An 18,870-nucleotide genomic window follows, 5' to 3' on the forward strand; every position below is an offset into this window, starting at 1 on the left:
TTCTGATTATGTGGAGAACTTCAGAAACATGCATTGATCCAAGGAGCTGATTGATATGTCCTGAATTGTTTGAAGGAAAAGAACACAGTATAGATGAAAATGCTAAGAAGTGACTTCCTATTAAATTTATTTCATCAATATGGGTATTAATCTCTAGGGAGCTGAGCTAAAAAATCAAACTAAAATTACTAGTCCTTAATTAGAATATGTGAGCAGCTTTTATGGTCTCTGCCTGGATGTCTCATGAGTGTATGGATTTCTTTCTGATACTGACCCTCCTACATTTAAACAGTGATGTACAGGAGGTAATTGGGTTTGAGGAAGCATGTAGCAACTCCCATGGGTTTTTCAACTGCTTGCTCTGGGATATGGAGGCATCAATGTAAACATTTTTTTCTTTGCATTCTATGTGACAGATAGTTGCCGCAATAATGGCAATCACTGGCATCGTGATGATGGCATATGCAGATAACTTCCACGCTGATTCCATCATAGGAGTGGCATTTGCTGTGGGCTCAGCCTCAACATCTGCACTGTATAAGGTATTTCGTGTATTTCTCATGTGCTTATTATCATTTTTAGCTTATATTTTTATAAAATAACAAGTAATATTTTATAAAGAAAAGACAAAGAAAATGTTGGCAAGCAAAAAAAAAAAGATAGTTTAAATAATAATAAGTACCAATTATTGAGTACTTGCTACAGGCTGCACAATTTCCAGAATGTTCACCTGTTACCATACCTTTATGAGGCATAGGTACTTATTCCCACTTTGCAGATGAGGAAACTGAGACTTTGAAAGATTAGGTAACTTGTCCAATATCATCCAGCCAGGAAGTGATGGAGCCAAGATTTAAACTCGGATTGGTCAACTCCAAGGGCTTCCCTGGTGGCCATGACTCCACCCCTCCCAAATCGCCAACCAGTTGTAGCAGGAGCTGAGAAAGACTTCTCTCTCTATATATATATATATATATTTTTTTTTGGTCTTCTCTATGTTTAACTACCTTCGGTCATTATTTTAACTACAATGAGGTGTTAAAAATCCTAAACCGTCTATCACTTGAGAGTTTAGTTTGCTACATATTAACCCCATGCTATGTTATTAGCTAGATGAAGAGCCTCTTTTCCTCTTGATGCATACTTTGAGTCTATACTATGTACTCACAGTTCTCTCTCCCCTGGAGCTACCTGTCATCAGTGAAAGCTCTATTCGGAGTCACTGCCCCTGACTTCAAAAGCATGAACTAAGAAAGCAGATCTAAAAGGTTTTCACCAAAGTGCCGCTTTTCAGAGCCAACTTTCTGGATGTTGCAACTGTTCCACTTTCACCTCTCATGGTGTTTCAATGAGAAAATCTTCTCTGAAAGGCAGAAAATGCCCGCCGCATCCCTCCTGGATGCCTGTTCTGCTTATTCACCAACTCTGCAGTTCAGAGGACGTTGTGTCTATTTCCATATTGACATTTCCTGACCCACTGATTCTCTGACAAGCTTGACAAGTGTTCACTCAGTCACCATTAGTGTTTAGCTTGCCCCCAGCTGAGACTCCACTGAGATGTCTGATGTGAACAAAGACCACCAGCACATGCTCAAGTTTTAAGTCTCTCAAGAGAAAAAACAATATGTTTAGTTGAAATTAAAAGAAATTCCTGGATTTGCTGTATGCCTGGGATGTCTCTTTTATAGACAGAATTCTCCTGACCACATTACAGATGTATTCATTCTGGTAGTGGTAATATCTGCTGACACACACAGCATCATATGTACACCAAAGAAAAGATATATTCTGTGCTACACTGTTTGAGGATTAATAAAGGAAGCAGAGGGGTTAAGAAACCAAGAAATATGGACTAGAGACCTGTCTCTTCCCAAACTAAATGTGTGATTTAGGTTAGCTATTTACATGTCCTTGTCATCTTTCTCTATACACAGATTTATAATCCAGAAAAGAAAAACAATCTTTAAAATCTGGAGAATAAATACAGACCTTGTGAAAATATTTTAAACTCAGAGAGAAAAGTGCTTATAAATCCAAGGCATCACTATTGAAAGTGAAAGTCGCTCAGTCGTGTCCTACTCTTTGCAACCCCATGGACTACATAGTCCATGGAATTCTCCAGGCCAGAATACTGGAGTGGGTAGTCTTTCCCTTCTCCAGGGGATCTTCCCAACCCAGGGATCAAACCCAGGTCTCCTGCATTGCAGGCAGATTCTTTGCCAGCTGAGCCGCAAGGGAAGCTATTACTTCTCTCAATAACATGATGACAGGTTCTCTCTGTCCAATTTAGTTTTCAGTAATTATCAAAATAAGGATAAAATTAATCCCATGCTTGAAGGACAGAACTGATGGCATCTCAACCCTAAATGTTTCTGGGCTGGTCTGCATTCTTCTTTATCATCTACCCTATACCCATAACTGACGGTGGGTTTTTCCAGTTACAGTATCCCTGTGGCATACCAAGTGGGATTTATTTTATGACAATTTCTGTTTTACATAAAGGCTAGAGTGTATTTGAGTTCCTTAGCTCAGCAGCCCATTTAGTGTCATGGAAATGCTGGGATAAGACGACATAGAGCATAAGTTCTGGGCCAGTTAGCTCCCGATGTAGAACTTGCCTTTCTGATTCAACAGTAGCCCCTGACCGAGTGGCTAACAAGTTCCTTTCCTGTTCTAGGTTTTGTTTAAGATGTTTCTTGGAAGTGCTAACTTTGGTGAGGCAGCACACTTTGTCTCCACGTTGGGTTTCTTCAATTTAATCTTCATCTCCTTCACCCCAGTCATCCTGTATTTCACCAAGGTGGAGCACTGGTCCTCGTTTGCAGCTCTGCCGTGGGGCTGTCTCTGCGGGATGGCAGGGCTCTGGCTGGGTGAGTGGCTGAGTCTTGCCTTCCATTTCCTATGTCACTTGTCCCTTCCTTGGAGAGTTAAATTGTCATAATAGAAGCATTCCCTTCTTAGATGCCTATTTAAGATAGGCATCCCTATCTTCTATTTCCCAAACTCACCTAAGGTTGGTTAATGGTTATAAGGTTCTTTGCAGGCTATTGCTTGATTAGGTCAGAGCAGTCCAACTGGCATGTCCATGGGTAAAGGGCTGCCCCACCTGGCCCATCCCCAGTGCACTGAGTTCTCTCTGTGTTAAGGTTACCCTGAGAGAAAATGAGGAGACAGCCTATCTCCTGACTGTGTTACACACCCCAGGGTTTTATAGTCTTCAGTGCTTCTGCTCTCGTTTTTTTTGCTACCTTCTCTTCTCCATAGGAATCAGATATGATCTAGTCAGAGCTGGGCTGGGACACAGATCTGAGAGGTGAACAGCAGACTGTACTCTGTCCTGCCCCCACCCGATCACCTAGAACTATGGTTTTAATTTGCTTAGGTTCACCTGGCCTTGCTCCTGCTTTTGGTTTGGCCTGTCTTCATGGAGCGCCTTAGTCCACACGCAGATTGGAGTCATCCATTTACCTGATGTATCTCAGGCAGGGCCCCCGGCTACAGATAACATATTGAACTATATATTCTTGTCCTTAGATTGTCAAAAGAGCTTGTAAGGGTTCTATCGAAAGTGCTAAGGAAAAGCAGTTACCCATTTTGATGAAGCTACCAGTTCTCGTTGAATGAGAAAAGCTCAGTTCTCAACAAAGACCAATACTTCCTATCAATCTGCTAAAATACTCAGTTCAGCCAGCAAAATGACAGTTGGGGAACTTAGCAGAGTCTATGCTATGCTTATTAAATTTCTGATTTATTAGGATTGGTCATATTTGACTCCCCACATCTGAGGAGAGAGTTGAGATGCTGGAATATTTATTCCCATTGCAGCACTGTCAGAACGGAGGAGTAGTTATTGATATTAACTTACAAAGGTCTTTGGCCTTGATTGCTACTGCTATTGTATGAAAATGATGAACAAGCCCAAGTCTTGTGGAAATCCAACCCATCATCTCTAACAAGCACCAGTGACTCCAGATACCTAAATTTTGGAGCTTAACTAAAGCAAGAATTATAGAAAGCAGTAGAAGGATAAACACTATCCTAACTGTTATGGTTCTAGAACCATCTTTGGTTTTACAGAGAAATGGGCACTATGGTTTGGGGTCATTTCCATACAGATCTTTCCTGAATTGAGGACTTTTCATAGTTGTCATTTTTCATAGTTGTCATATTTCTCTAACCCCCTAAAGCAAACATTGGCTTTAAATCTATTAAAATAACACTATATAATTTATAAATATTTTTCTTTTTGAAAACAAGTACTTTTGATCATTGTTGGGTATGTGATTACTTGAATGATTTTATATTTAGTTTAAAGTGTCCAAAGAGATAAATTAAAGGGTATCAAGTTATACCTTCAGTTTTTTCTATGGACCTGCCTTAAGGTTATCTGTGTATAAATCAGGATGTGAAAAAGGTCCCTGGTGTTCAGTGAATTATATGCACCTCTGTTGGTTCACGTGATGCACACCCCAAAAGTGAGGGAATAAAACAACATAGGCCATCCTTGGACAGATCTTCTGTTAGGCAGTAACACTAGGGTCTTTTAGTTATCCAGGAACATGGCATGATACAGCAAACTAGCAAGGGAGAAAGCTGCAGTCAGTCATTAGATCTCAACCTCTGGCTCAACTTTATAGTGCTCACAAGCAGTGTAGTGAACATAGTATTTCACCTCTTCGCATGGCTCCCTTCCCCCTTCGTGAGCCAACTGGTAAGAAATCAGGCAACCAGGGTGGCAGAAGAGGAAAAAGGAACGTGACTTTTTCAGGTATGATACATATGAATCCATCTCCAAAATTAGAGGATTAATTGACCAATGTTACTCATTGGAAAAGACCCTGACGCTGGGAAAGATTGAGGGCAGGAGGAGAAGAGGACGACAGAGGATGAGATGGTTGGATGGCATCACTGACTCAATGGACATGAGTTTGGGTAAACTCTGGGAGTTGGTGATGGACAGGGAGGCCTGGTGTGCTGCAGTTCATGGGGTCACAAAGAGTTGGACACGACTGAGCAACTGAACTGAACTGAACTGATAATTTAGAAGGCATGTTTAGCATAGACATTGATTCTTTTATGTTAAAAGAAGGAAAGAGCCCAGCATCTCAGTTCCCCTTTATCTTGTATGTGTTGTGTGTGTTAGTCACTCAGTCATACCCAGCTCTTTGCGACCTGATAGACTGTAGCCCACCAGGCTCCTCTGTCCATGAAATTCTTGAGGCAAGAATACTGGAGTGGGTTGCCGTTCCCTTCTCCAGGGGATCTTCCTGACCTAGGGATCAGACCCGGGGCCCCTGCACTGTAGGTGGGTTCTTTACCATCTGAGCCACCATCCTCCTCTATTTGGCAGCCTTCAACATCCTGGTGAATGTTGGTGTGGTGCTGACGTACCCAATCCTCATCTCGATCGGGACAGTGCTCAGCGTTCCTGGAAATGCAGGTACTGTACAAACTGACACGTGCCCAGGAAGGTCCCCACTTGTGTGTGTTTCACACCCGGAGTTACTTCTTCGAGTAACTGTGAATTGTGTCCCTTGCCTAGGAACATGTTTTTAAATATCTTGAAGGTGGCAGACAACAGAATAACTGTGCAGCAGATTTAAAAATTGCAGCTACAAACACTGTTTTTACTTGGTGTTGCTTTTAGAATTAAATACCAAATGTATCATTTGGGTTTCATGTAATCTCCCTGACAACCTAATTTTTTGGTATTTTTAGAGGAAGTCCTATGGAAACAAAAGGCATCCCAGTGTAGGACTCTCAAGTCAACGTCACTAATGAAAGTGTAGGGAACATACAGGGTGTTGGCTCCCCATCAGACTACCCATGGGGAGCTGTGAAAGCTTCTCCCAGGGACATAGCAGATGGCCCTCTGGAATAGATACAGGAAAAAAGCAATTTGACTCACTGCAGGGACAAGAGGAAAAGCTGTTTTTCCAGGAAAATCTTTCTAGTGAAAACTGTCAGTGGAACAAATAATGAAAGTAAAGTATTTGGATGACTATATAGTCCTTCTAATTTTAAAATTCTATGTTTCCAAGTCTTTGGTAGTCTTCTTTCTTTGTCCCAGGATAATCAGCAAATGTTTATTGAACACTTACTATGTGATCAGGACTATAGAAGGGACCGGGGGGTGGGGGGAGAAAAGATAGTGTTGGTCCCATAACAAACTTACACTGTATACTACAGTATACAGATGGTATGGTACTGGCACAAAAACAGAAATATAGATCAATAGAATGGAATAGAAAGTCCAAAGATAAACCCATTCACCTACAGTCACCTAGTCTATGACAAAGAAGGCAAGAATATACAATGGAGAAGACAGTCTCTTCAATAAGTGGTGCTGGGAAAACTAGACAACTACATGTAAAAGAATGAAATTAAAACACTCCTTAACATCATACAAAAATAAATTTTAATGGATTAAAGACCTAAATGTAAGGCTAGACACTATAAAACTCTTAGGGGAAAACATAGGCAGAACACTCCTTGACATAAATCACAGCAAGAACTTTTTTGACCTAGGTCCTAAAGTAATGAAAATAAAAACAAAAATAAATAGGACCTTATTGAACTTAAAAGCTTTTGCACAGCAAAAGAAATCATAAACAAGATGAAAAGACAACCCTCAGAATAGGAGAAAATATTTGCCAATGAAGCAACTGGCAAGGGATTAATCTCCAAGATATATAAACAGCTCATGTGGCTCAATTCCCTAAAAACAAACGACCCAATAAAAAAAAGACCTAAATAGATATTTCTCCAAAGAAGACATTACAGATGGCTAAGAGACACATGAAAAAATGCTCAACACAACTAATTATTACAGAAATCCAAATCAAAACTAAAATGAGGCATCACCTCACACTGGTCAGAATGAGCATCATCAAAAAAATCTATAAACAATAAATACTGGAGAGGATGTGGAGAAGAGGGAATCCTCCTATACTGCTGGTTGGAATGTAAATTGAGACAGCCACTACAGAGAACAATATGGAGGCTCCTTAAAAACATAGTACTATCATTGACCCGGCAATCCCACTCCTGGGCATACACCCAAAGAAAACTATAATTACAGAAGATACATGCATGCCTGTGTTCATGGCAGTAGTATGTAGAATCACCAGGACAGGAATGGATAAAGAAGATTTGGCACATATATATATACTGGAATATTACTCAGCCATAAAAAGGAATGAAATAGTGCCATTTGCAGAGATGTAAATGGACCTAGAGACTGCCATACAGAGTGAAGTCAGAAAGAAAAAAACAAATATCATATATTAATGCATATGCATATATGTGGAATCTAGAAAAATGGTACAGATGAACCTATTTATAAAGCAGAAATAGACACAGAAATATAGAGAACAAATGTATGTACACCAAAGCAGAAAGAAGGGGTGGGATGAATTGGGAGATTGGGATTGACATATACAGTATCGTGTATAAAATAGATAACTAATGAGAACCTTCTGCATAGCACAGGGAACTCTACTTAATCCTCTGTGGTGAAAAAGAGGGGAGATATGTATATATAGAGCTGATTCACTTTTCTGTACAACAGGAAGTAACACAACGTTGTAAAACAACTAAACTCCAAAAAAGGAGTGCGATGAGAAAAAAAAAAAACAACTCACTGAATATGGAAAACAAGACTGACTAGATGAAATAACTTAGAACTCCACAAAGTAACTTATCATTAAATGCCAAATTGTGTAAAAGACTCCAAGGACTATAAGATATTTAAAGGAAAGTCATATCAGAGAGGAGTGGAGTGTCAAGGAATTCCATTCATTCATCCATGGATTCATTCATTTAATAAGTAATTTCTGAGTACTTAGTATATGCTACCAACTGTGCTAACACTGGTGATAGATCCTGAGTAAGACATAGTCCCTGCCCTCGGGATCGTGTGGTATAGAAGGGAGATAAAAGGAGCTCAGTAATTACAATGTAGAGAGAGAAAGACTTTGACAGAGACATGTACTGAATGCTCTGAGAGCACACAGGAGGGGCACTGAAGGCAGCTTCTTGCAAGAAGAGTAAAAGGAGGAATTTAACAGAGGGTTTAGCTGGATGAAGTGCACACGAGGAAAGAACATTCCATACAAAGAGAAGAGCATGTACATGATTCTACTACTTAAATACATGCCTCCTAAAACTGAAAACAGGGACTCAAAAATATTTCTGTATGAGATGTTCACTGCAGCACTATTGACAAAAGCCAAATGTAGAAACACCCAGATGTCCATCAAGAAATGAATCGATAAACAAATTGTGATAGAATGGGATATTATTCACCATAAAAAGGAATGAAGCGCTAACACATGCTACGATGTGGCTGAACCTCAAAAACATTATGTTAATCAAAAGAAACCAGATATAAAATGTCATATATTATACATTTCAATTTATAAGAAATATCTAGCACAGATAAATCCATAGACACACAGCAGATTGGTGGTTTCCAGGTGTTGGGGTGGGGGTAGAAGAGTGGGTAGTAACTGCTTAGTGGGTATGGGGTTTTATTTTGAAATGATGAAAACATTTTACACTAGATGGAGGAGCTGGTACATCAATCTATACAAAATGAATGTACAAAATACTAGTAAACTCACTTGAAAGTGGTTAATTTTAATTTGTATCAGTTTCACTGCAACTAAAAATTTTTAAAAGACTAGCATTTGCAAAGACCTAAACATTAATGATCTTGGTTCATTTAAAAAATCTTCAGTGGGCCAGTGAAACTGGAGAAGTATGAAGGCATACAGAGGAAAGATATTAAGAAATAAAACTTCATGTATACACTTCAACAAGGACCAACTGTTACAGCCCAGGGAACTCTGCTTAACATTCTGTAATAACCTAAATGGGACAAGAATTTGACAAAGAGTAGATACATGTATATGTGTGACTAAACCACCTTACTGTAACCTGAAACACTGTTAATCGACTATGCTCCAACATAAAATAAAATTATTTTTTAAAATTGCAGAGGCTATTCAATCAGATGGTATTTGCCTGGAAGGCTAAGTATGATTTAGGGAAAAGAAATGGAAAGCAGATGTAGAGAGCCATGTCAATAACGACATAGAAAAAGGAAAGATAAGCTTGTGAGAACAAGAGAGACTTTCGGAAATCTTCTAGAAGTAGCATTGATTTGGGTCATTTGTTTTCAGAGAAGCTTAGAAACCATCATAGGCTGACTGACTTGCTGTTGCCCCCCTAGCTGTGGATCTCCTGAAGCAGGAGGTAATATTCAATGTCGTCCGCCTGGCTGCTACCATCATCATCTGCATTGGGTTTCTGCTGATGCTCTTGCCTGAGGAGTGGGACGAAATTACCCTGAGATTCATCAACAGCCTAAAGGAAAAGAAGAGCGAGGAGCATGTGGATGACATCACCGATTCCAGTGTCCACCTGAGAAGCAGAAGCAGGGCCAATGGGACCGTGTCCATACCACTGGCTTAAGGAGGGACACATTTGGAATGCACGTGTATGTATATTCTGTGAATATAATAAAATTTTCTCACTACCTGTACACTCAAACTCTGAATTTGGATAAGTCATGTGTGGAATAATGCCAACATAAAAGTTTACATTTATATGCTTATCAAGGAACTGGTGTAAATAGTCATAATAAATTTTTTATTAAAACATATTCATCCTATTTTTATTTTTCTGGCTTTTTTTTGAGGGGGGGGATTTTCCCCATAATTCACAGAATTTCCTGAAAATATGAGATTCTTTTAAATATAGCAGTATATACATGACCATCCCAAACTCTGCTATATTTAAAGGGATAACCAACAGGGATCTATTGCATAGCACATGGAAATCTGCTCAGTGTTGAGTGGCAGCCTGGATGGGAGGTGGGATTGGGGGAGAACCATGTGTATGTGTTCGTCACTTAGTCGTGTCTGACTTTTGCAGCCCCATACACTGTGGCCTACCAGATTCCTCTATCCATGGACTTCTTTAGGCAAGAACATTGGAGTGGATAGCCTTCCCTTCTCCAGGGGATCTTCCCAACGCAGGGATTGAACTCGGGTCTCCTGCGCTGCAGGTATATTTTTCACCTTCTGAGTCACCAGGGAAGCCTGAAGGGGAGAATGGAGACATGTCTATGTACGGCTGAGTCCCCTCACTGTTTACCTGAAACTATCCTATTGTTAATCGGCTGTACTCCAACACAAAAAGTTCAAAATAAATAAATAAAGATAACATTCATTCCTATTAGGAAAAAAAATGAGATTCTATTAAATTATGGGCTTGTCATTATCTTTTTCTGGAGAAGGCAATGGCACCCCACTCCAGTACTCTTGCCTGGAAAATCCCATGGACAGAGGAGCCTGGTAGGCTGCAGTCCATGGGGTCGCTGAGTTGGACATGACTGAGCGACTTCACTTTCCCTTTTCACTTTCATGCATTGGAGAAGGAAATGGAAACCCACTCCAGTGTTCTTTCCTGGAGAATCCCAGGGATGGTGGAGCCTGGTGGGCTGCCGTCTATGGGGTCGCACAGTCAGACATGACTGAAGCGACTTAGCAGCCGCAGCAGCATTACATTTTTCTCACCTAGAACTGAGGCCTTTTCATTCAATCAGAAAAAAACTGCATACTTTATATATATTTAAGGCCAATAACAGTCTTTAATTTGAAATCTGGAAAGTAAATATCAATAAAGCATCTTCCAAATGCAAGAACTACTAGAACTACTAGGAACAATGAAAATCTGAGGATATAAAGGCTCCTCTAGACTTTCAACAAGCTTTCAGGAGTACCAAGCATAAAAGAAGTTACAAATATCTCTAATATGAGGTAGACATTTGAAAATGGTACAATGGTTATGGAGAAGACATCTATTACCAGCCGTCTCTAAATCTTTCACCAGTTTTAGACTTGTTTACTTTTGCTCTCACTTCAACTCCCATTCACTCTTCAACCCACCCTCTGCCCCCATCATTCCTCTGGTAAAGTGCATTCACCAAAGTCACCAATGACCTCTGTCCTGCAAAACCGTAACAACACTGTTCAACTCCAGTTATATTGTCCTCTGTGTAGCATTTGACATGATGACCACTCCTTTTTCCTACCATGTTCCCTTCAGCTAGATCCCTTCTTGTCTCCTGGTCCTCTTTCTGCCTTCCTGGCTGCTCCTCTGGACTCCTCTTCCTCGGTTGGTCTCATCACTGTCAGTGTTCAGTCCTTGTCCTTCTTAGCATCTCATTCCACACTCTCTTCCTCAGAAATTTCATTTGTTTCCATGGCTTTCAGTGTCATCCATGTGGCGATAGCTTCATAATATTTATCTCCAGCCCAGATTTTCTCTCCTGAGAGTCAGATTTGACTATCTAAATGCTTCCTGCAAGCTCACTTGGATGCCTCATTGTTCATTTTGCATTCAAGGACATAGTTGAATTTATCATCTCTCCTCCTCAGATCTATTCCTTCCTCTTCCTTGTTTCCTGTCTAGGTCAATGGTACCATCATTCCCTGGCTGCCCAAGCCAGAGATCAAACTTCACATCTGCCTTCCTCACCCTCCACATCTAAACCATTAAGTCCTACTGATTGTTTTCCTTAATATTTCCTGAATCCACACACTTCTCTATTATGCTACCTATTCTAGGAGCCTATCATCTCTTTCCCCAATGAATGAAATATGCTTTTTACTGGTCTGCCTCTCTCTAATCCTTTTTGTGCCCTGCAGAATGTCTTTTCTAATATATAAACTTGATCACTCTACTTCCCTATATAGAATACTTCAGAGGCATCTCTTTGTCCTTGGAGTAAGGTCCAAACATCTTTGCAGGTCATTCAAAGTTCATCACTGATTGGCCCCTGCTTGCCTCTAGAGAAGCACCATCCAGTAGAACTTTCTATGATGATGGAAATAGTTCAAATCTGTACTGTTCAACACTGTCCACAACTGACTATTGATCTCTTTAAATATGGCTAATGCAGTTGAGGGACTGCATTTCTAATTTTATTTAATTTTAATTAATTTTAAGTTAGTATGAATTAGCCACATGTGTCTCTTGGCTACCATGTTGGACAGCATAGCTTCTACCATACCACCCCCTGTGGCCCTCTGGAATCTCTATGCTTTAATGTAACCATCCTTTTTATAGTTCTTCAATCAAGACATACTCTCTTTTCTGTACTTTCTTTTCCTCTCTCTTCACCTGAATAACCCTTACCTAGGCTTCATGGGGCTTCCCTGATAGCTCAGTTGGTAAAGAATCCGCCTGTAATGCAGGAGACCCCACTTTAATTCCCGAGTCGGGAAGATCCCCTGGAGAAGGGATAGGCTACCCACTCCAGTCTTCTTGGGCTTCCCAGGTGGCTCAGCTGGTAAAGAATCTGCCTGCAATGCAGGAGACCTAGGTTCGATCCCGGGGTTGGGAAGATCCCCTGGAGAAGGGGCTTCATGACATGATTTCTTCTATTTTCATGAAGATCGTTTCTCATTCCCCCAAACTAAACATTGTGGCTTTCATAGACACTTCTGCTTACCTCATTATAGCGCTGGTTGCACTTTCTGGTTATTGTCACTCTACACATCTGAGTTCCCAGTAGCCCAAGAGTTCCTTGCGAAAAGGAATTGTGTGGCATTCATCAGGATGGCATTCATCATTCAGGAACTGTGTTTTGCCTGGCACTTACAGATACACAATAAATGAATGAATGGGCCGCTTTACACTGGAGATATGGCCCTTCCCTGAACTTTATTAGATGAGTCTCAGTTAAGGACACACAGTCTCATAGACCAACAGAAGGCACTTCTTCCCTAAGAGGCTGAGTAATTTAGGGCACCTAGAAATTTAAGATAATCTACACTTTCTGGCATCTGTTTTATAATTCTTTTTTTTTTTTCCAAGTTGCTTCAACAGTGTAGGTTAAAGGGTTATGGGACAAGAAAAAGGAACTTGGGATATCACACTTGCTGGCTTGGTATCATAGTCAATAAAAACCTCACCATTTTTTCATTTCTCTGTCATTTTTTGAAAAAGCAATGACAACCTCTGGGTGCTGATAGATGACATGATATTAATTAAAACAATAATTATACTTCAAGCTGCATGAAAATGATAGAAAATAAATGAAGTATTTTATCAGTAAATATGAATTAATTCATTATCTAAGTAGAGTTGCTTTTAACTATTTAAATGTCATAATGGTACAAACATTGCTCTTGCCTTGTTTTTAAATTGCTGTTAAATAGCAGTAATCACTGACTAACTCACTCCAACATCTTCCCATTGCTTAGCATTGTATTTAAAATTACATTTTGACATCTTTGAGAAATGAGTTGTTTTGCTCTTTCTGATAATTCATTTTGAAAAATGGAATCAGCTACCCTGGAAAGCCTAAATTCAACCTATAACTGATCAGTGTAATTAGCTTAGTCATATTAAGAAAACACTTCCATTATGGTATTCATTCATTTATTCATTAAAACATTATTAAATTCTACTTCTTGCTGTGAAGTAGGGCATTATGTTAGATTATCACCCACTGGCCTCTCCCTGCCTTTAGGGCAGCGCTGTCTGATAGAACTTTCTGTGCTCGTAGAAATGTCCTCTCTTTGCACTGTGGGGAAAAGGACACAATGGTCCCTGCTTCCAGAAGTTTCAACCACTAAGTTATTACCATGGCAATTAAAGTGAAAGGTTTAGTCATTCAGTCCTGTTCAACTCTGTGATCCCATGGACTGTAGCCTGGAATTCTCCAGGCCAGAATACTGGAGGCTTTCCCTTCTCCAGGGGATCTTCCCAACCCAGGCTCCCACATTGCAGGCGGATTCTTTACCAGCTGAGCCACAAGGGATTCATAAATAAAAGGTAAGACGTTTCCCTTACTACATCCCGTGGTCATTGTGAATCAGATGAGATAGTGCGTTTTTGTCACTATCCAAACACAGGTGGGCCCCCTATGTCCTTATGAGGTGCCTTCCATGAGCCAGGTTCAGTTTGGTTTAGAGGGTACTGACAAAGTCTCTGTCCTCATGGTGGAAATACTTAATTGAGGTTCCTATTATCCTGTCTCTTTATTCAAACTTTGTTCCTCCCCAAAGTCCAGGAGACTATGGCTCCTGTGGGTGACTGGACTAAATGGGCAGCACAGCATGGGGATTAAGAACACCCCTGTTGTAGTCCCAATTCTGAACTTCTAAGACATGGACTTTAGCTAATTACCAACATCTCTCAGCTCCTTGGCTTCATGTTCAGTACAATGAGGATATTAATACCTATCATTTGAGGTTGTTGAGCATATTCAATAAAAACACACTGCCAGACAATCCAGAAGTAGCTACTGTTAGGATTTCCTCTGTTTACTCCTCTAGGTCCTTTTTCAAAGCACTTATCCACAGCACTATGCCAAGCAGTCACAGAGCCTACTGCCGAGCAGGGGATTTTACCCAAAATAAACCAGAGACAAAAGAAGCTTGGCATGAGGAGCATGCGGAAGAAGCCAAAAAGGGGGTGCCATTCTCCTTGGTTGGCTCCTCTCAGCACTTTGCATCACAGCATTCTTGCCCAGCCAGTGGAACTAATTGCCTGACAAAAAGACAGACGGGCAACTTGGGCTTTGAAATTAAAATCACTTCAACCACGTCCTGAGTGCTTCACAAACAAATTATAGGCAAATTGATTTTGCTCATCCAGGCTTTGCATGCCTGTTAATTTTGTGCAGGCGCTTTGTCAAGATCCACCAGAGGACAAATGATTTGGAGAAGGACAACATCAGTGATAGTGAACAGTATAACCAGCCAAGCATTTGAATGTTTGGTATTTAAGTACAAATCCTTTTTCTTATCAATAAACCCTTGTCACAAGGACAAAGAACACTAGCACAGGCGATGCTAGTTTATCTGGCAGGCTAGGATACGAAGTCTCTATTAATTCTAATTCATTTTATGTCTCCCACCCTCACAGATAGCAACTGGAGGCAAATAAGAACAGGAGGTGATGGTGTGGAGGTGCTAGTGCCAAGAATACAGATAGAAAGAGCAGACAAGCTGCGTTTCAAAGCTCTGATTAGCCAGGTCTTCCCACATGTGCCGCAAAGGCAAAAGTTGCTTTGTCATTGGTTGCAGGAAACAGGAACCCAGGTCCTATGGGAACCTGAAGAATCTTAAGAGCAAGAAATCTAACCTGAGCTCCAAAGGTGGGCTTCAGGGGTTTGTTCCCAAAAGCCTTGACAGAGTTTTCAAAGTGTGAACTTAGCTGCTTTATTCTGGAGGAATCAATTCAGAGAATTTAGAAGCATTAAATCCACTATTGTTCAACATACTAGCTACTAGTCACATGTAGTTGTTGAAATATGACGGGTCCAAACTGAGATGTGCAGTGTCAAATGCACTGCAGTTTGAAGACTCAGGATGAAAAGAGAAAATAGACTATTTCATTAATAGCTCTATATTCATTCCATATTGAAATGGGAGTATTTTGGATATGTTGAGTTAAATAAAAAATGTTATCGGAACTTCCCTGGTGGTCCAGTGGCTGAGATTCTGCACTCCCAATGCGGGGGACCTCTGTTCAATTCCTGGTCAGGGAACTAGATCCCACATGCCAAAACTAAAGATTTCACATGCCTCAACCAAAGCAGAAGATCCCATGTGCCACAACTAAGACCTGGCTCAGCCAAATAAATAAATAATAAATAAAATATTTTAAAAAGAAAGAAAAATTTTAAATATATGTTATAAAATTCATTTCAGTTATTCCTTTTCACTCTTTTAATGTACCTACTAGAAATCTTAAAATTGTACATAAGGCTTGTATTTGTGGCTCATATTTTATTTCTATTAGGCAGAAATTCTCTAAAAGGTTAAAAATAACTTGCTTAGAGGGATCAAGAAAGAAATTTAGAAGAAGAAAATAGCTTTGGAAAGAAACAATTATTTGGTGAGCTGCTGTCAGTCAAGACAAAACAGACTGTTTTTCATGTCATGCAAGTTCAAACTGCCAGCAATGAGCAGAGAGAGAGAAAGATAGAAGCAAGGACAACAGCTTGAAATTGCAGTCAACTGGAAAACTTTGTAAAGAACTGGAAGAATAACTGGGTTGAAACCAGCAAGGAAACTCCATTTGATACTAGCTGTTACTGGTGCAGAAGTGATAGAAACTACTTTGAATTCTAGAGAGTCAGAAGATACTAATGACAAACATTAACAGTAAAAAGGAACAAAGTATTCTGGAAAAGACTACTCTGACTTTTAGATATTGTAATCAACTTGCAGAAAAGAAACCCGATTACATTCTTTATTTTTTAACATAAAATAATGGTTTATTTTATGAAGTTAAAGATTAGTTACTATTAAATACATTTTACTTACAAGATATTTCATTATTTTTTAACATCTTTATTGGGGTATATTTGATTTACAGTGTTGTGTTAGTTTCAAGTGTACGGCAAAGTGAATCTGTTCTACAAATCCATAGATCCATTCTAGATTCTCTTCCCATATAGGCCGCTACAAAGTATTGAGTAGAGTTCTGTATGCTATATAGTAGGACCTTATTAGTTATCATTCAGATTGCATTCTTTAGAAGGTAATAATAGAGCTGCCTGCTTTTTTGATACTCATAAAGAACAAGTAATCAAAATGAAAATCAGGAATTCATTAAACAGTTTCTGATACAAATTATAAGATCAGGACAGATTTGACCTATAGGTCATATCAGTCAATCAAACCAGTCAATCCTAAAGGAAATTAGTCTTGAATATTCATTGGAAAGACTGATGCTGAAACTCCAATACTTTGGCCACCTCATGTGAAGAACTGACTCACCAGAAAGAACCCTGATGCTGGGAAATATTGAAGGAGGAGAAGAAGGGGACGACAGAGGATGAGATGGTTAGATGGCATCACCGACTCAATGGATATGAGTTTGAGCAAACTCCAGGAATTGGTGATGGACACGGAAGCCTGGCATGCTGCAGTCCATGGGGTCGCAAAGAGTCAGACACGACTTAGTGACTAAACTGACTGACTGATAGGCCATAACTCTGATCAATATTTAAGAGATACTTTCCAAGATAGGGTGGTTTCCAGGAACAGGAGGTTCAGCTAGCCATCAAGAAACCTCATATGGCAGCATCTCCTAGAAGTCACCAATGTTTGGAGCCTCATCCTCTGCACAGTGGACTCAGAAACTGGGTCTTGTTGATGCCCTAAAGACTAATCTATTCATTCCAAATGGTGATGCTGACACAGCAGCAGTGCACCTGAGACCTCAGTAGCAACGCACATCCTTGTGCCTTATCACAGATCCAGTGAAGCAGAATCTCTGGGGGAGAGGCCCAGGAATCTACTTTTAATAAGTCCTGTTTGAAATTAACCAAGTACGTGCTCAGTGACGGTGGTGATTCCAATGCACGCTCAAGTTTAAGAGCTCCTAGACGGATAACCACAGTACTGCAAACAAAATGTATTCACTGATAATCATAAATTGAACTGTCATATGGAACAAAATTCTCACATTAGCAACACTAGTTCTATCTTTCCCTATGAGGCAACTCTATCTGAGATGCTTGTGCATTCATGAAAAGATTGCTTGGTTTGGCTGAAATCAAAGCAAAGAGATTCAAATCTATGATTCAAACTCTTCCCTTTTGTCTTGCATTTCCATTTCAACTCCCCCTCCTTTGTAAGGATGGGTTCATCTCTGCTGGACAAGAGCATATGGTGAGCAGACGAATCTGAAGAACTGACTGCTACAATCGCTTCTACTCAAGCCAGTTACACAGCCCACTAGTAGAATGTGTTCTACCAAGTCACAGGATGAAGTCCCTTTGGGTAATAATACTAACAAGCAGACATCATATATTGGCAACACTTGATTTACAGATACTGGTTATGGCCAAAACAGTCAATGCAGGTACACACAGTACCCACAAGTGTCCAGCAGATAGATCATCCTCTCTAAGAGTTTATTCTTTGTTACACAAATATTTTCTAAACTCCTTTTCCCTCAAGGGAAAAGCTAACAAGTCTGAAGTTAATCTTCCCTTATATATGGATTTTCTTATGATAATATAATTAGCTATATTATAATCTATAATTAGTTCTATAATTAAATATAATAATTTTATAATATCAATTTACCTAGGAAACTGAAAGTGATGCACTGAAATCCAACCTTTGCTAAGACCTCTGCTCTACTTTCATCAGTGTCCTTGTTTATCTGACCATTAAAGTCCCCAAAAAGCAGAAACAGGTCCTCTCCATCTTCTGTATCTTGTTGGTTATGTGATTTATCTGCCATAACCAGCCAATTTTTCCATCCTTTCATTTGTAATTGCATTAATGAATCTTCATGTTAAAATACTTCCAATTTTCATCTTCTTTCAGAAAGCCTTCTACAGAATCATTGACCTGTAATTTTTAAACTTCACCTGTATTTTTACTTTTAATAATTCTAGTTCTACCCTAAAGGATAGAACTACATCATCATCATCATGATGTAGTTGCTCGGTCATGTCTAACTCTTTGTGACCTCATGGACTGTAGCCCGCCAGGCTCCTCTGTCCATTGGATTCTCCAGGGAAGAATACTGGAGTGGGTTGCCATTCCCTTCTCCAGGGGATCTTCCCGACCCAGGGATGGAACCCAGGTGTCCCACATTGCAGACAGATTCTTTATCATCTGAACCACCAGGGAAGCCCAGTTCTATCAGCTAAACCAGTCCAATTCCTTCCTTTTACCTAAAGAATTCCCCTTTCCTTCAGAAACACCTACACAGGACCCTGTATCGGCAATCAGTGCTAAATGGACACTGCAATGTTTTGTTTCATGCAGATTACCTACTTCTGGTTGATTGGTTTAGTGTTAATTTCTTCTACTCTATTTG

At 39.9% G+C, this 18,870-nt stretch overlaps 1 protein-coding gene across 1 annotated transcript in view; it reads left to right on the plus strand.

Moving 5' to 3' along the window:
- Nucleotides 1–9,477, plus strand: part of SLC35F4 (solute carrier family 35 member F4) — a 265,300-nt gene extending 255,823 nt beyond the window's left edge. Inside the window, exons 5-8 of the mRNA XM_061158368.1 lie at nt 417–542; nt 2,678–2,870; nt 5,351–5,440; nt 9,236–9,477. Coding sequence (XP_061014351.1) covers nt 417–542; nt 2,678–2,870; nt 5,351–5,440; nt 9,236–9,477 — 651 coding nt within the window. The remainder of the gene's footprint in view (nt 1–416; nt 543–2,677; nt 2,871–5,350; nt 5,441–9,235) is intronic.
- Nucleotides 9,478–18,870: the final 9,393 nt, after the last annotated feature.

The sequence above is a fragment of the Dama dama genome, chromosome 12 (genome assembly GCF_033118175.1).
Source record: "Dama dama isolate Ldn47 chromosome 12, ASM3311817v1, whole genome shotgun sequence".
NCBI lineage: Eukaryota > Metazoa > Chordata > Mammalia > Artiodactyla > Cervidae > Dama > Dama dama.